General features: G+C 46.1%; 1 protein-coding gene across 2 annotated transcripts in view; it reads right to left on the reverse strand.

The window, feature by feature from the left end:
• Positions 1 to 15,982, reverse strand: part of fam222aa (family with sequence similarity 222 member Aa) — a 51,572-nt gene that overhangs the window by 10,139 nt on the left and 25,451 nt on the right. For both annotated transcript variants that reach the window (XM_079516480.1, XM_079516481.1), the window contains exon 2: positions 14,238 to 14,381. In XM_079516480.1, coding sequence (XP_079372606.1) covers positions 14,238 to 14,334 — 97 coding nt within the window. In that variant the 5' untranslated portion in view covers positions 14,335 to 14,381. The remainder of the gene's footprint in view (positions 1 to 14,237; positions 14,382 to 15,982) is intronic.

The raw sequence follows: 15,982 nt of genomic DNA on the forward strand, positions 1-15,982 counted from the left end.
GATCAACAGAGTAGAGCAGCCTTGCAGGGGGCAGACATGTTGAATATGCCCTAAGCCAGAGTAATAATCAATTCAAGTGCACGTGGGGGAAAATGAGAACCCTGCTGCTAGCTTGACAACAGAAATCCCATTTTTAGGAACCCTCATTTCCCTCAGTCCATCTCAAGGTTGATTTCCTGAATGACAACACGGAAGAAAGATTGGAGGCAATTTGGAAGGCAGGTTATGTTATCTATAATTGCAAAGATACAAATCTAACTGCGATTGCCCTATTTGGTTCACTGTTGCCTGTGTCATCATATTCATCAAACAAATGCATGTCTGTAGATGATGGAAATCTATGGCTCACCTCACTCCTATCTGTGTTCTCTAGAGGCATGGAGTTTAGATTGCTTCACATACATACATTCTTAAAGAGGTTGACTGGTAAATGGAATGAATACAAATTATTTTTATTTGCAAACCAAAAAGGGTGCCATTTCTTCTTATGCATTTGATGGCAATTGGATAATTTGAGGCATTTTGTTCCAAAATTTGTTTTGCAAAAATCCACCTGTTGGTGGCGCTATAACAGGCCAATGTGAAAAGGGTGGGATTTATTCCTCAGCCAAGTAGGAAAGTGCGTGAAAATGTCACGTAAATTGCACACTGCGTTCATGACTTGAGGCTTTTTGTTCACAACTGGCCAATCCTGCAAACTTTGGAAGCCAATGTTAGGATGAAATATGAAATATCGGACAGATCCGACTTGAGCACATGACTATAGAGATACTGTGTAACGATTTGCGGGATTTTTGGACAGAATCTGGAGGAGTAATATAAAAAATGTGTTTTACAAAAGTCGACCTCCTGGTGGCAGATGTGAACAATGCAGGTCAAAGGGTTTTCCTTGGCCTCTAGGGAGTGTGCATGCAACGTTTCACACAGATCGGTGCAGTTATAGGTAAAAATGTGAAAATCTGCCTCATGGTGGCGCTATAGCAGGCCGTTCTGGAAAATTTGGGGCAGAGGTTCGTCGTTGGCATCCAGGGAGTGTGTGCAAAGTTTGGCATCAACCGGGGTAACGGTGCCGGAGATTAGCTGGTAACAGACCGACAGACGGACGGGTGGACACACCCACGGACAGACGGACGGACAGAGTGCAAAACATACTCTCCCCATGCCTTCGGCCTGGTGGAGACAATAAACTCAAAGGTGGACAGAAAGCGGTCCTACAGGGGGCGACATACTGCAATCACAGATTGGATTTTTAAGCACCATCATGATTCACAAATGGAGATGAACATGAGTGCTAAGGGCTTTCTGCAATCTGCACACTGATCCATCACAGCCACACAGTCATGGCACAATGTCAAAAATGGATTTAGCCATTACAATGGGAGATAAAAAAAATAAAAATAAAACCTTGCTTGGACATGACTCCCAAATCTAATCTTTTATTTCATTAAAGCAAATCTCATCTAAGATTTAATCAATCTATTTCCTGCCTAAGCAGACAGAAGAAATTCAAAATTGAGAGCCTAATTTGCTCTAGTTCATCGTCACACAGTCAAAGCCTGAAGTACTAGGTCCTTTTAGCTAACCTCTGGTGGAATAGTACATGTGTTAGTACAGTGTGCTGGGTATGAGATAAGAGCCACAGTTACAGATAATGGTTAAGATGTAGCAGGGTGGAAAACAGAAAACATAAACAGTGTCAGTTACTATCTATCTGAACAACGTTTGATTAAAACCAGTTTGATTTAAATTCAAAGATATGTATCATGAACATTTGTGTACCTCGTGATAATGGACAAACGTGATTAAAAATCCTAATTGGGTTTATACTATAAAAGGGTTTCTGCAAAGAAATATAAAAATGTTATATAGCCATGGTACTGTTGTGTTCACATTTTCTCGTTAGAATTTATCTCTAAAACCAGATGTTACTGAATCAACCATGAAAATTAATTAGGTGGTTTGATGTGGCAACCTCATGCTCCTTCCAGACAGACCTGCCTTTTATGGGCTGTAGGGGAAATTACTGAGAATTGATTGATCCTGAAGGACCCCTCTGTACACATGGTGTGGCAGACAACACACACACACACACACACACACACACACACACACACACACACACACACACACACACACACACACACACACACACACACACACACACACACACACACACACACACACACACACACACACACACACACACACACACACACACACACACACACACACACACACACACACACACAGCTGATCCAAACAGTCACTCCATGAATGTGACCTCTACTTCTTCTTCTTCTTACTGTATTGTCAGCCATAAATCATCAAAATCCCTGATGATAAGTTAAGCTTTGTGTGTGTAAAAGCTCAATGTCACCATCACTAATGAGTATGTAAAATTATGACAATACTGTTGGTTCATGTCAATTCATGTGTTTTAGTATAATAAGGAAGATAGGCTGCCTCATTTAACATTTCTGTCTTCCAAGATTCATTTTACCACCTTCTTAATCACTTAATCACTAATCACCTGGCATATACTTCGACGTACAGCGAAAAGCAAAAATAGCCGTATTTGCTATTTGCAATCTCACAATACGTCTCTTTTTTTTAAACATTAAAAAAGAAATCCTTTTTTTATTCTTTTGCCTATGAAGACATGCCCAATATAGGGACATTAAGTTGAAAGTGATTTTAATGGAACCATGACATGAGTACATACATGGGGTACCATTAATAGACTAGGTGGGGTAAAAAGACAGGTTTTCTTTTAACTTCCCCATAAAACAACAATGCACTACACAAACAAACCGTTCTCTTAATCAAAAGGCCATTGATATATAAATCTTTTGACAAACAATGTCTGGTTTGCTCTCTCCTTCCTTCTCTACACTTTACCTCCTTTCTATGTTTCTTTTTGCATTCTCTGTACTATTCTCTTGCTTTACCCTCCTCCCTGTCTCCTCTGTCTCCCTCACCGAGTAAGTGAGTTTCATTGGGGGTGCTTGCCGGGCGAAATCACCTCAGGGCGAACACTTTATTATCTGTAGTCAAAGCGTCACCACAAATACCATTCTACACACACAAGTGTCACTTTCCATTTGTCTGTGCTCTGGCTGCATTAGGCGAGCCTAGCCTGCCCAGAGCCTTGTCTCTGACACGCCGAGCAGAGGAAAACCAACAGCGTGGGAAAGGACACGTCCTGCATTCCTGCCCCATTAACAACACTGACACCACCACAACAGACCAGTTGTCCCTACATAGCATCGCTAGCATCATCATCAGCGTTAGAGGTAGAGATGATGATAACGCCAACACAAAACTCAACAAAGGTGAGTAATTTAACAGATGTTAAAGCACATTAATTTGTCCTGTCCCGTTTCATTTCTCCGGGGGCCATTCAGCTCTGTGTTCTGCTATAAAAAGTGTGGTATGTTTGGAGGAGAATCAAACAGAAAGGAGATGAGGTTAATGTAGGCGTTAATTACAGACGATAGGGCTGACTGGCCCTGCTTGGCCAGCAAGAACAACATCAGCGGGTGGCTAAGCAGGGCCCGCTTTGAGCCACAGAGGAATGCAGGCCAGTCAGCAGCCATGTCAGGCCTATCGCAGGACAGTCACGCACTACACAAAAAGGAAAGTGGGGCAACATGTTTACCCCACAATACACGCAAACTCCCCACAAACAAAACTGTCACACAGAATAAGCCTGCAGTGTGTTTGTTCCCATGACAGCCCGAAATGGCATTTCAACAGAAAAATAAATAAAAAAAGAACAACCCTGAAAATCTCACACTGAATAGAGCCCACAGCCACGACCTCATTTCAAGCATGAGCTTCACGAGGCTCTTTCCATTTGTAATAATTTATGGCCCTGCATGGCCAACATAATAGATTAGAAATGGGGGAAAAATTGACCGTATTCATCACACGGCTGTTCTCTGGTTAATAATCAAGTCTGGCCGAGGGGCCCTGTGGTGGTTCTTTATAGACAGGGGCACATGGGCCCTCTGTGGACCGACTATGACGAGCCTGCCTGCGGGCTTGCCTGGGCCACCCTCATTGTGCACACAGCATGGTCTAGAAAGCAGAGCTTTATCAGCAAATAACCGAGTCAGCACAAGCGGCGGCCTGGTTATGCGTTGCGACTGGCACACCAGCCGATATTGTCATGTGCGATTAGGCCTGTGCTCAGAAGCCTGTGAACTCATTCCTATGGCATCAGAGTCAGCCACACCCCTTGCACTCTCCTCCATATATCCCTGCCCCTCTCCTGCCTCCTCTCCCCCTCGAGGCTTTAGGATTTTGTGTTAACGTCCAACACCCATCCCTACACGCGCACGCGCACGCACACGCACACACACACACACACACACACACACACACACACGCACACGCACGCACACACACACACACACACACACACACACACACACACACACACACACAATATGCCCTCACACAGGCCTTTCTAAGGAGCTCTGCTCCAGTGCAAAATGACAGAGAGCCCAAAACACAACACAGACTCAGGCTGGTTTCATTTCCAAAACAAAAGCCTTTGGAGCCTAATTAACCCTGGCCCCGTCCAGAGGGGCCGTCCGCAGGTCAGAGCGCACTGCTGCACCAACAAGCCCCATTCTGCCAGTTGTTTTGTCTCAACACACCTCTGCAATGACAGGGCTGATAGAGAGGAACAAACAGGAGAGGCTGTGGAGAAAGACTCACTCTGGGGGCCAGCAGCCCTGCAAGAGACTCCAGGAAGAGGAAGCAGAGAGTCAAATGGGAGAGGACACGAGGGAGACGTGGGACACATGAAGCTGAGAAAAAAACACACAGCAACAAAAATAAAACAAGCAGAACTCCTGACCTGAGATATTTATGCTGGGATTCTCCCGGTCATGGTCATGTCTTAAGAGACTGTGTCACACTGCTGGGCTACTTCCTCACAAGTCTACATGCAGAGGCGATTGCCGCCGGCAAACACATTCGTACAGACGCATAAGGCACACCACACAGTCACAACACACACACACACACACACACACACACACACACACACACACACACACACACACACACACACACACACACACACACACACACACACACACACACACATAAGTACGTATGTATGTACGTACGTAAAGGGGGTAGAGGACCTGAGAGGTAGAGATTGTAAGAGCATACAGAGATAAGAGAGGAACCAGAGCACTGAGAACAGCAGAAGGAAAGAGAGAGGGAGGGAGGGGAGACCCGGGGCGCATGGGCAGGCCTGTCAGACTGGAGGAAGCGCTGGTGCGCAGGCCTGCAGGTAAATGGAAGAGGAAAGATGCCTGCAGGCTGCCTGAGGCAAGCCTGGGCCCTTCTGTTCTATCATTTAGGAGACAAGTCCTCCACTGATTCCCAATTAATATTTAACACTGCACAGACAACAAGCTTCTCCGCTGCACTACACATGCCAACAAGAAAAGAGGAGAGGAGAGTAACCCCAAAAGACTGATTGTAAAACATGAAGCATAGACCAATTTTCTAAAAATGTACAAAAGATGTTAAAAGATTGACTGACTACATGAAGACATTAACCAGGTAAACCCTGTGGAATATATTATGGACTATATATATATATATAAATGCAAATGTTTACCTATTATAACGTGCCAAGAAATTGGGTTCATGTGGTGAAAAGGATTATGACTCAATGAGACCTAGAGGCCCACGGTATAATTACAGGCTGAGGCTGTCCATGGGGAAAATGGTTTAACATGTAAACAATATATATTGTACCTTAGGTAAATATATTTAAAAAATCAGACCCGCCCGAACTGAGTGGTACTGTACTGTGTGTGTGTGTGTGTGTGTGTGTGTGTGTGTGTGTGTGTGTGTGTGTGTGTGTGTGTGTGTGTGTGTGTGTGTGTGTGTGTGTGTGTGTGTGTGTGTGTGTGTGTGTGTGTGTGTGTGTTGCTGTGCAACAGTGACACTTGGTGGTGAAAAAATGCTATTTCCGTGCTCGGACGGACCCAGCCAGCCAGGGACCTAGCCAGAGACACACATTGCTGGACAATGGAGTGGCTGCACCACTCAAAAATATACCTACTGGTATATCAATAAAGAAAATGTCATGAAGTAGGATTTTTTGTGTTATGACTCTTTATATACAAATATATTGTTGTGGGAAGTGGGGTGGTCCTTGAGGATTGTTCGAAATATGCTAGTGGTCCAGACCTCTAAAAATGTTGAGAAGCACTGCATTAAAAGATAGAATGACTCAATGAAATGTGAGACTGGGAAACAGAATGCACATGCATGCCCATTCTGTCCATATTGATTTACACTTGTAGGTCCTGGGCTGAATCACATCAACCTGTATTGTATTTTCAACTTCAAAAGTCAGTTTGAAGGCTCAGAGGTGCAGTGTAATTTACCTTGGGGTTCACTGAGCAAGAACTGACAGACTGGGTCAGCAAAAGAAACACAATAGCAATGTCACACGTTTGACACAATTCTGAAACCTAAGATGGCAAACAATGCGCTCAAGCCACATACTGTACCTATACAATACATATAAACACCCCTTTTATCCAGTAAAGATGGACCTTGTCAGATGAGACAACTACACTAATTGAAGTTAAAGGTGATGATATTTAGCATTGTGCCTCTTGGCCAATTTGCTCTCATCATATCCATATGCCTTTCCAGTCCAAATTGCAATCTATTAGAGGAGACTGACTTTCATTGAAATATGTTTTCGGAAGTTACGTCATGTGGCAGCCAAGTCTATGGACTTTTGAGGGGCGCTAGCCCCTCCTATGTCCAGCTTTGAGGGTTTGTGTAAACACAAACATTGTTTTGCTACCACAACCTATGACTAGTTTTGAGTGTTGTGTAAATAAACTAGAGTGTAAACACAAACATTGCGTAAAGATAAACATTGAAGACAAAAGCGAGGACGCAAATTGTGAATGGCCAGAATGAGATGATGTGTTATGATTTTTTTCTTCTACATTTTTGAGGGGCGCTAGCCCCTCCTATATTCAGCTATAGTGTAGATTCTTGTCCTACACAAACATTAAATGCCATTGACAATGAATGGAGAATTTCCGTCATATGTAGACGAGCAAATTGGCTTATTTTGTCCTACACAAAGATTAAATTCCCATTGACAATGCATGGAGAATGATGATGTACGATGATAAGAGCGCCCCTCACTTCACACGGTGTGATTATCCCACGATTTTGCAACCCATTGCCTAAGCTGTAATCCCGGGCGACCTGCCAACCTGGGAAGAGCCCCAAACTGAGCTCATGCTTCCTTCAATGCATGAGGAGTGAGGAGGCCACTTCTTATCACCTGGTAGGACGTAGCACGTGGAAGGAACATGGGGGGGACATGTGAGGGGACATGTGAGGGGACACGGGGAGAACATGCAAACTCCACACAGAAAGGCCCTTTTTTACCAACCTGGCAACCTCACCCCATCTATGGACTTGTTTATGTTTGCTTTCAGCAGTGACGTCATGTGGCGGCCACAGTGGGCGCCGCTCACTTCACAAGAGTGTGTTTTTTGTATCTGTAATAAAGAGACCACTCTATGCAGTGCTGTTAACAATCCTGCCAGGATCGTGTGACACCTCCTGAATGCCCCTCACTGTGAGCCTGCGGTGGGCTCCGCTCTGAGATGGCACAAGCAGTGTGTCATTTCCTGAGGGACAGCAGGGGCCATGGACACCCCCCACCCTCCTGCTCTCTGGCAGCCAGCGAGAGCGGGTACTGTTGCCCTGCACCTGGGATGCCCAAATGCCAGCTTGGAGGCTTTGGAACCTGGAACCTGTATTTCAACCCAAGTCCCACTGAGACAAAAACTAAAGCAGGGCCCCTCTTCCTAGTGCTCCGCTCCCGAGGCAATAAGAATGCTCTACCCCCCACATTCAAAGCAGACGGCAGAGGGCAGAGGGAAGGCATAGCACTGTGGGATGCCACCAGCCGGATATGATACTCTGTGTGCCAGCACTGTGACACTGGCATGACAGAATAGGCTGTGAATGTAGCAGCACAAGGTAAAGGCCGATTCTGTCTCTATAAAACCACCTTTAAACAGCAAAAACTCTGGCTAATGATTTTTCAGCATGTCAAAGTGTGAAGTGAGAAGGCTGACCTAAACCTATGTAACTGTGACAAAGAGAATGCATGAGCAGGGGTCTAGGTCATGAAGAGCTAGGCCTGAACAGCTGTCAATCATTTTAAACCATTAAAAGAAAAAGAAAAAAAGAAAGAAGAAAAAACACTTTGTGACCTCTATTTCCCTATTACACACTGGAATAATGACAGCCTCCATGGGCACTCTTTGGAATTCCAAATGGGAGCTTGAAATGAGGAAGTTCAATCAGTGGAAAAAGGTCAAGTGCATGCAGCTCCTCTGTGGATCTGCCCCCCCTCTCTCTCTCTCTCTCTCTCTCCCCCCCTCTCCCTCTCTCTCTCTCTCTCCGCCCACACAGTTCCACTTTATCCCTCTCTTCCGCAATCAGGGTAAAAGCTGTTATTTCTGCTGCCACTTGTGACCACATTTAAATATTCTACAGGAGATGTCCCCTTTTCTCCATATCGGAGAAAGCTCCACTGCAATTTGATACGGAAGGCTAATTCTATTGTTAAGTCTCACAACGGTAAAGGAGCAGTAGCCTGGAGGTCATTACCTGAAGCCCCCCCCCCCACCCCCCCACAGATCCTCAGTCTCCATGGCTAGGAGGAGCGACTCAGAGAGCAAACTAATGGCTCTAGCAACTCTGCCCGCAGAGTCACAGGGCTATTAGGAAAGCTCCAATCCCCAGGTGAACCCCGTGTCATGTCCTGGGGCTGTGTGTGACATGGCCAGGTTGTCTCTGTCGATCAGGCTGGCAGAGGGCAGAACTTGGCCTGACGTGGCGTGAACCTAGGATATAGTCTCTCTCGGGCCTTCTCCCTTCTCATCTACACCTGTCTGATTGGCACTCCAGGCCTGCTGGATAGTGTCACAGAGCCTGTGACACAATCTGGGGGTTAACTCTGGTGTTATTATTATTATTTATTTATTTAATTTATTTTTTAAGTTAAACTGTTAAAGTGTGCAGTGCTGCACGCACTTTCTTGTATGTGTGCGTTCATGTGCTTGTGCGTGTTGTCAACAGGTCTTGCTTGGGTTAGACTGAGGAATGATGGGAAAACACAGGTGGACCAGAAGTCTGATCCAATCAGGGAGAAGATGCAGCAGTGGTAGTGACGTGCATGGCTAACGACTATGACCTATGACAGGATAAGGAACATTATGGCATTAGCCTTAGCATCCTTGCAGCATAAATTTCGCTTGAAACTAATTTAAATAATTGTGGAGTGACAAATAAAAATAACAAATTAAAGTCTAGTAGTGTATAATTGGGGAATATACGGTAAATACTGCAGATTCCCAGTCAGCAGAGGGCTTCTGGACCTGTTATTCTCCAGTTGACATGTGGCACAATAATTGCTGTCTAGGCCTGGGAGGGAGTGATATACACTCTACGCAGTGGGGGCTGCTGCCCCTCTGTCCAGCCATGTCAGTGTTACTCTCTATTGCCACACCTCCCCGGCGTCTAGAGCAGGGGTTCTCAACCTGTGTGTGTGTGGAGGGGGGGGGGGTAACTAGGCCTAATTCAGTAGAAGCACAATAACGAATTGAATCTGTTTTTGATAGTGTTGATTTTCATCTTACACAAACATTAAATTCCCATTGAATGAACGTGATATGTGGACGAGCTATTTTTGTCTTACACAAAATTCCCATTGACAATGAATGGAGAATTGACGTCATATGTAGACGAGCAAATCTGCCATTTGTGTCCTACACAAAATTCCTATTGACAATGAATGGATGATGTACGATGATAAGAGCGTCCTTCACTTCACACGGGTGTGACAGCTTTTGTCCCCACACGTCTCAATATTTGCCATTGACAATGAAAGGAGAAATTAGGTCCGCCAAATAAAGTATGTCCGCAAATATGACGCAAATTTAACCAACCAATCACATAAATTCAGTTGTTCATGAGATGATGTATGATGATGTATAATGATGAGAGCGCCCCTCACTTCACACGGGTGAGATTTTCGTTTCGTTTTAAAAACGCTTTTGTCCCTAACACAAACATTAACATATAAAGAGAAGAGTTTGTTTTGACACCGTTTATTTTACATCATCATTACATCACCTAATCATAGCAACATGAGGTAGACTTTAATATATTAGAGTTAGATTAATAGAGGTTACATGTAAAACATACCTGTATGTATTAAGTTTGAGTCGTTGTATTGTCAGGTAAAGATCACACCTGTGTGAAGTGAGGGGCGCTAATAAATTAAAGTCTAACTCAACAAACGGTGCAAACACAAACATTAAACGCCATTAACAATAAAGAGACAATATGACGTAAATTACACATTATCTCTTCATTATCAATGCGCTTACAAAACAAACATTGAACTAAAGAGGGGCTAGCGCCCCTCAAAAATAATGTGCCTTTATTGGCTATTGATGATATCTTGGGTGAGTAAAAGGTACTGTGATCGGTGCAATGCGATCGAGTCGGTTGGGTATGTATGTCAGGGTAAAATAAAAAGATGATAAGAGCGCCCCTCACTTCACTCGGGTGTAATTTTTAGAATATACTTAGCCTACTACTTTTGATTTAAGTATACAAATGCGAGAAGAGCACGTACAGAGCATATGGTGTTGCTGTGTTTGTCCCAATCAAACCAAGATTGAATCCGCCTGTTCCAAAACCAGGCCAAACCAACTCATTAAAACAAGTAAGCTGTAATATTACTAAAATATGTAGCCTAACTGTCACAAGAAAATCTTAATTTCCAGCCGTTCAGTTGAACCCCTGCTCTAGAGCAGCAGGGACGTTCACTCCTGACCTGCTCCCTGGAACTTGAGTCCAATCCTGGCGGAGGCAATTGAGGGGGAGAGAGGGGTCATGAGGGTGGCTAGGAGTGGCTGACGGGTGGCCATGGTCAGTGGCGTCCATCCCACTACTGCAGGGTTTGTGTCTCTCATTTGACTGGACGTTGTGCCCTGCACAATGAGAGGCCTTGGCTCTACTGCCATCTCCGCCTTTCATGTCTCCATCTAGGGCAGCGGTAGGGAGATGTGGCGGGGAGCGCGAAGGAGGGGGGCATGCTACAAATGTCACCCATAAGGGGGGATTTAATTAAAAATGACAGGGGCTGGCACTGGAGAGTGGAGCCACATACTGTATGTGGAGAATTTGGACACACTGAAAGCAAGTGGCTATGATTTATAATTCAAGTAATGCTCTGCACTCCTTTTTAATTCCATGGCCAGGGAAAAAAATATATGAAAAGGCCGCCCCTGTGAGGCTAATCCAATATGATATTTTTAAGGGCAGGCGGTCAATGGCTTTTTGAAAAGCCAGCTCCTCTCCCTCCCTCTCTCTCTCTCTCTCTCTCTCTTCTCTACTTGTCTGTCTTTCCTCATCTCCCTGCCTCTCCACTCATTTCTCTTCCCTACTCCCCCCTTGCCCCCCCACCCCCACCTCCAGCCTAGCCAGACAGAGCGAGGGGCTGTGATAATGGAAACATCCCGCTCTCCGCCTCTCGTTTCTCCCGCTAAGCTCTGTGCGCTCGGGGGAAATTGATTGTCTGGCGAGCCGATCTGAACGCTTCCAGCTGATGGTAGAGCCAGTTAAGTCCTTTTTTATTGAGGGTATGAGGGATTTTTAATGGGAGTCGCATCAATGAACTGTGCAGCCTGTCGGCATCTGCATGCAGGGGCTTTTTCTAATACCCTCATGCCCCCCTCCTCACACTCTCATCCCAGCTACCCTGCCCCAGCTTCCCCCCACAGAAAGACACACACACACACACACACACACACACACACACACACACACACACACACACACACACACACACACACACACACACACACACACACACACACACACACACACACACACACACACACACTACACACACACACACACCTCCACTTTTGTGCAAAGGACAGCAGATGCAAATGACACAGCTCACCTCTTCGGCACTACCTCGTAATCTCCTCCACATGCTTTCTCCCTCTCTCGCTCTCTCCTTGTGCGGCGTATTCTGGTTTTCAGACTCCCTTTGAGAGCCCAGGTCACCTTACCCACAACCCCCTCCTGTCTTGTCTCGCAAACTGGGCCACGACTGATCAATCACAGGGACCTGCTCAGCATGGTGAGATGAGCATGCCCACTCTTCCACCGGCCAAAGCCAACATCTGCCTTTCCGCACCCCTTCTGGGCCTGGCTGAACAATCGCCTCATTGAGGCCAAAGGCTGCACACAAAGATGAAATCCTACACTTTCACCTCCATGGGGACAGAAAGGAGGCCATTATGCTCCAACACACTCATTATGAACCTCAAGTTAGGCGCTGTGGTAATCTTTCAATCAAAGGGTTTAACAGGTGGTGAGAAAGACATGGGGAGAGAGTGTCAGTGAGATAGAGGGAGGAAGGGAGAGAGAGAGTCAGGGGGGGTCACTGAAGGGGGAGACCAAGGAGAGACTGTTCTTTTTCTCTATTGATTCAAGCTCTGACTCCCTCTGGCTGCTCCTCAATAAAAGTGCCCTGAGAGGAAGTGGGCTAATCCTGTAGAAATTGGAAGGAGGGAATCGATTAAGACGACCATTGAGGACTCCCTCTATTTCTCTCTCTGGCTCTCTCCATCTTTGCCATCTGTAATTCCATTTCACACAGTTCCTCACCGTGCTCCCTTTCACTTCTCCTCTCCCTGAAACCTCATTAGTGAACCTGGCTGAACCCCACTCCGCTGTAGAGCTGCCCCTTCCAAATGCACTCTGAGCTCTGTTTATCCGTCTGCCTCTCTCCATATCATACTTCCTTCCTTCCATCCTTCCCTTCCCCCCTCTCACAGACAGTTGCTAACGAGCACACAAACACACATATAGCCTACACCTCCACAAACACACTAGCAACACATACACAAAAAAAATCTAAAAGAACGGACAAACTACTGTACCGTAAGTGCAGCCGGTAACATTATCCAGTAAACCTTTGCCTCCACCCCTGATAGTAGGAGCCTATGGGAATTGAGGAGTAGCTAATTGGCCAGTGAGTTGCTTAGAAGCAAGACCACAGCCAGAGCTTCAGTTCCTCCCCTTATAGCCCCACTATGTCAGGTACAGAACTGATCCAGTGTCCCAGTGATGCAGAGGAACACAGCCTGCTATTCCTGCTAAGCCTCTCTAAGCTGAGGTAGAAACTGCTAGGTTAGTGCTCTCCTGCTCTTCATCACCATCCCCTTTTAATCGGCTTGAGGTAGCTAGCAGGCCTGCCATGTAAACAAAGGACTCCTGGAGCATTCTATAAGGAGAACAGACTTCTCTCTCTCTCTCTCTCTCAATCTTGCTCTCTCGTGTCTGAAAACAGACCCTCTCTGTTAACAGCTAATCCCATGGCCTCAAATTAGAGAGAAATTCAATTTACAGATTCCTGACTGCCTACTGCTGCTTCATTTTAATCCCAAGGCTGCTGGTCAGAGGAGCCAGTTTTCACCGATTCCATAGCATAGTTTCCATCAACCTCGTCCCTTACACCGTTTTGTGCGTGGACCAAGGGGAGGTGCTCTGGGAGGCAAACAGAGCAGCTGTCATGCTTTACAGGCGGCCGGCACGGCCGGGGCCAGACACTGTAAATGTTTACAAACCCTCAGGGTCACCCAGGGCCAGCAAGGCACGTTAAACAGTGTCTGTTCAGCCCTGTTGCCACGACTGCACAATCAGCACAACTAAACAGCCCCTCTCCTCCCAATCCCCCCTCCGCTCCACAATGAGTAGCCAAACAAGATGGCAATCCGAGGTCTAAGTGCAGAGCGAATTAAACTGTTTAGAATTCCTCTGAGTTGCAAGGAGAGAATGCACATTCAAATCCAGAGTGTATTTAATTCTGAAAGCGTAAAAAATGGTTTACAGGGTTAACTGCAGACTCCAGATTTTACTGTGTATAACAGCAACAGTAAATCCATTTTCCTGTCTACATACTTCACAGTCAAGGTTGGTTGTCCGTTGCCATTGTTCAGTATGACTGTCAAGCTTAAATGCAACAGAAAAACAGTGGCCTCTCTGTTTCCTCCACTACTTTTAGACAAGGTGAGAAACCCTCAACTTCACCCATCATCACCCGTCCTCCACTCAGGGGGGGAACTCACATTTTCTTCCGAGGGTTTGCGGCGGCTCCAGGGTCTTGCTGGTGCACACCGGATGCTGGGGTGGAGGGTTTTGCCTCCTCTGCAGACAGGCCAACATGGCGCGGTGGGCACAGTACTACAGGCAAAGGGAGCGCTGCGGCCAACCTACAGGAGAAAAGAGAGAGAATGTGAGTGCATTAAGCGAGATTACGAGAAGGCACAGCAACGTCTGTCCCGTAAGCAGTCAGGGGCTGTGCTCTGGGCTGGGTAGAGCCGCAATCCTCACCCACAACTTAATTGGGGAAGTAGACCCACAGCTGCCAGCCTCACAGCTCTGTGTGCTGAATGATAAACACACACCTGCACAGTTCACACTTGTCCAGGGGCTCAGGCCAACCAGCTAACTCTGCAGTGTCAAACAGCATATCCACACATCCGTTCAGCCTCATCTGCAATCCATGAGATCGCCTCAAGACGCACGCACGCACACACGCGCGCACACACACGTACACACACACGTACACACACACAAGCACACACACACACACACACACACACACACACACACACACACCCCTTTCGGGGTAGCGTGTATGTTTGGTGATTGATGACGTTATCTATGGACAGCAAAAAAAATGGTAATGTTGAGAAAACAGCAGTCTGTCTGCTGCAACTTTACATGCGACAGCTTTGGGGGACTGTCACGAAGGGCCTGAGGGACCGTGAGGTATCTGGATATATGTGTAGCTGTGTGCGATGTACCGGGTGCCACTGTGTGTGTGTGTGTGTGTGTGTGTGTGTGTGTGTGTGTGTGTGTGTGTGTGTGTGTGTGTGTGTGTGTGTGTGTGTGTGTGTGTGTGTGTGTGTGTGTGTGTGTGTGTGTGTGAGCAAATGCTGATGGGTTGGGAGGGAGAGAGTGCCAACCGTACATCAGGGCTAGTGACGGCACTAATCAATCTCCCCCTAGGCCATAAATCTCTGGCTCTACACCCTCTCCCCCCTTCCCCACCCCACAGCCCCCTACACTCTGGGAGAACAGCGACGGTGGTGCCGCCTGCGTCCTCTCCACCAAAAAAAAGAAAAGGCCCCATCAGAGCCATAGCAGAGAGACAGGACACGTAGTTAAACAGTAAATTAAAACCAAATTTGGTGACACCCATGCATGCTGACTGTCTAAAAGTGTGTCAGATTGCACATTTTTAAGACGCAATATGTCCCAGTTCAATGACTCTGGGTATGATGGAACATATCATTCATCAGGTACGTACCAGTGTCACATAGCACAGTGGTGACCGATGACGAGTTCCTTGTCATGGCAAAATTAAAGCAGCTAAAACAAATCTGTAAGACACAGAATGTGTTCCTCCTGTGATAATGAAAGGCACTTCTATTGCCAATTTAGTTAACTTAGCATGCACGCACTGACACACACACACACACATGCCCATGTTTCGTTTGCTGTCTCTGGATGAAACATTGTTGCTTTTAACCTCTGTCTGTGTGCGTTTGTGTCTCATGTCCAGAATGCATCGATATGAAACACTATCATTTTCATCTGAGCCAGTCTCCTCCCATATAAAAACAAAGAGCACAGGCGTATATTTCATCTGGGCTGTCAGCGCTGGTGTCTCCTGCTGTGATGCGTGGCAGATTATTGAAAAATGATTTCTCATGTGCCTGTCTGAGGCATGTCCCCCGTTATTTATTTTCTCGGTGAATCACTAAATGAACATTTAGCCACCTGCCATCAGTCCATTACTTAGTTT

The sequence above is a fragment of the Electrona antarctica genome (assembly GCF_951216825.1).
Source record: "Electrona antarctica genome assembly, chromosome: 12".
NCBI lineage: Eukaryota > Metazoa > Chordata > Actinopteri > Myctophiformes > Myctophidae > Electrona > Electrona antarctica.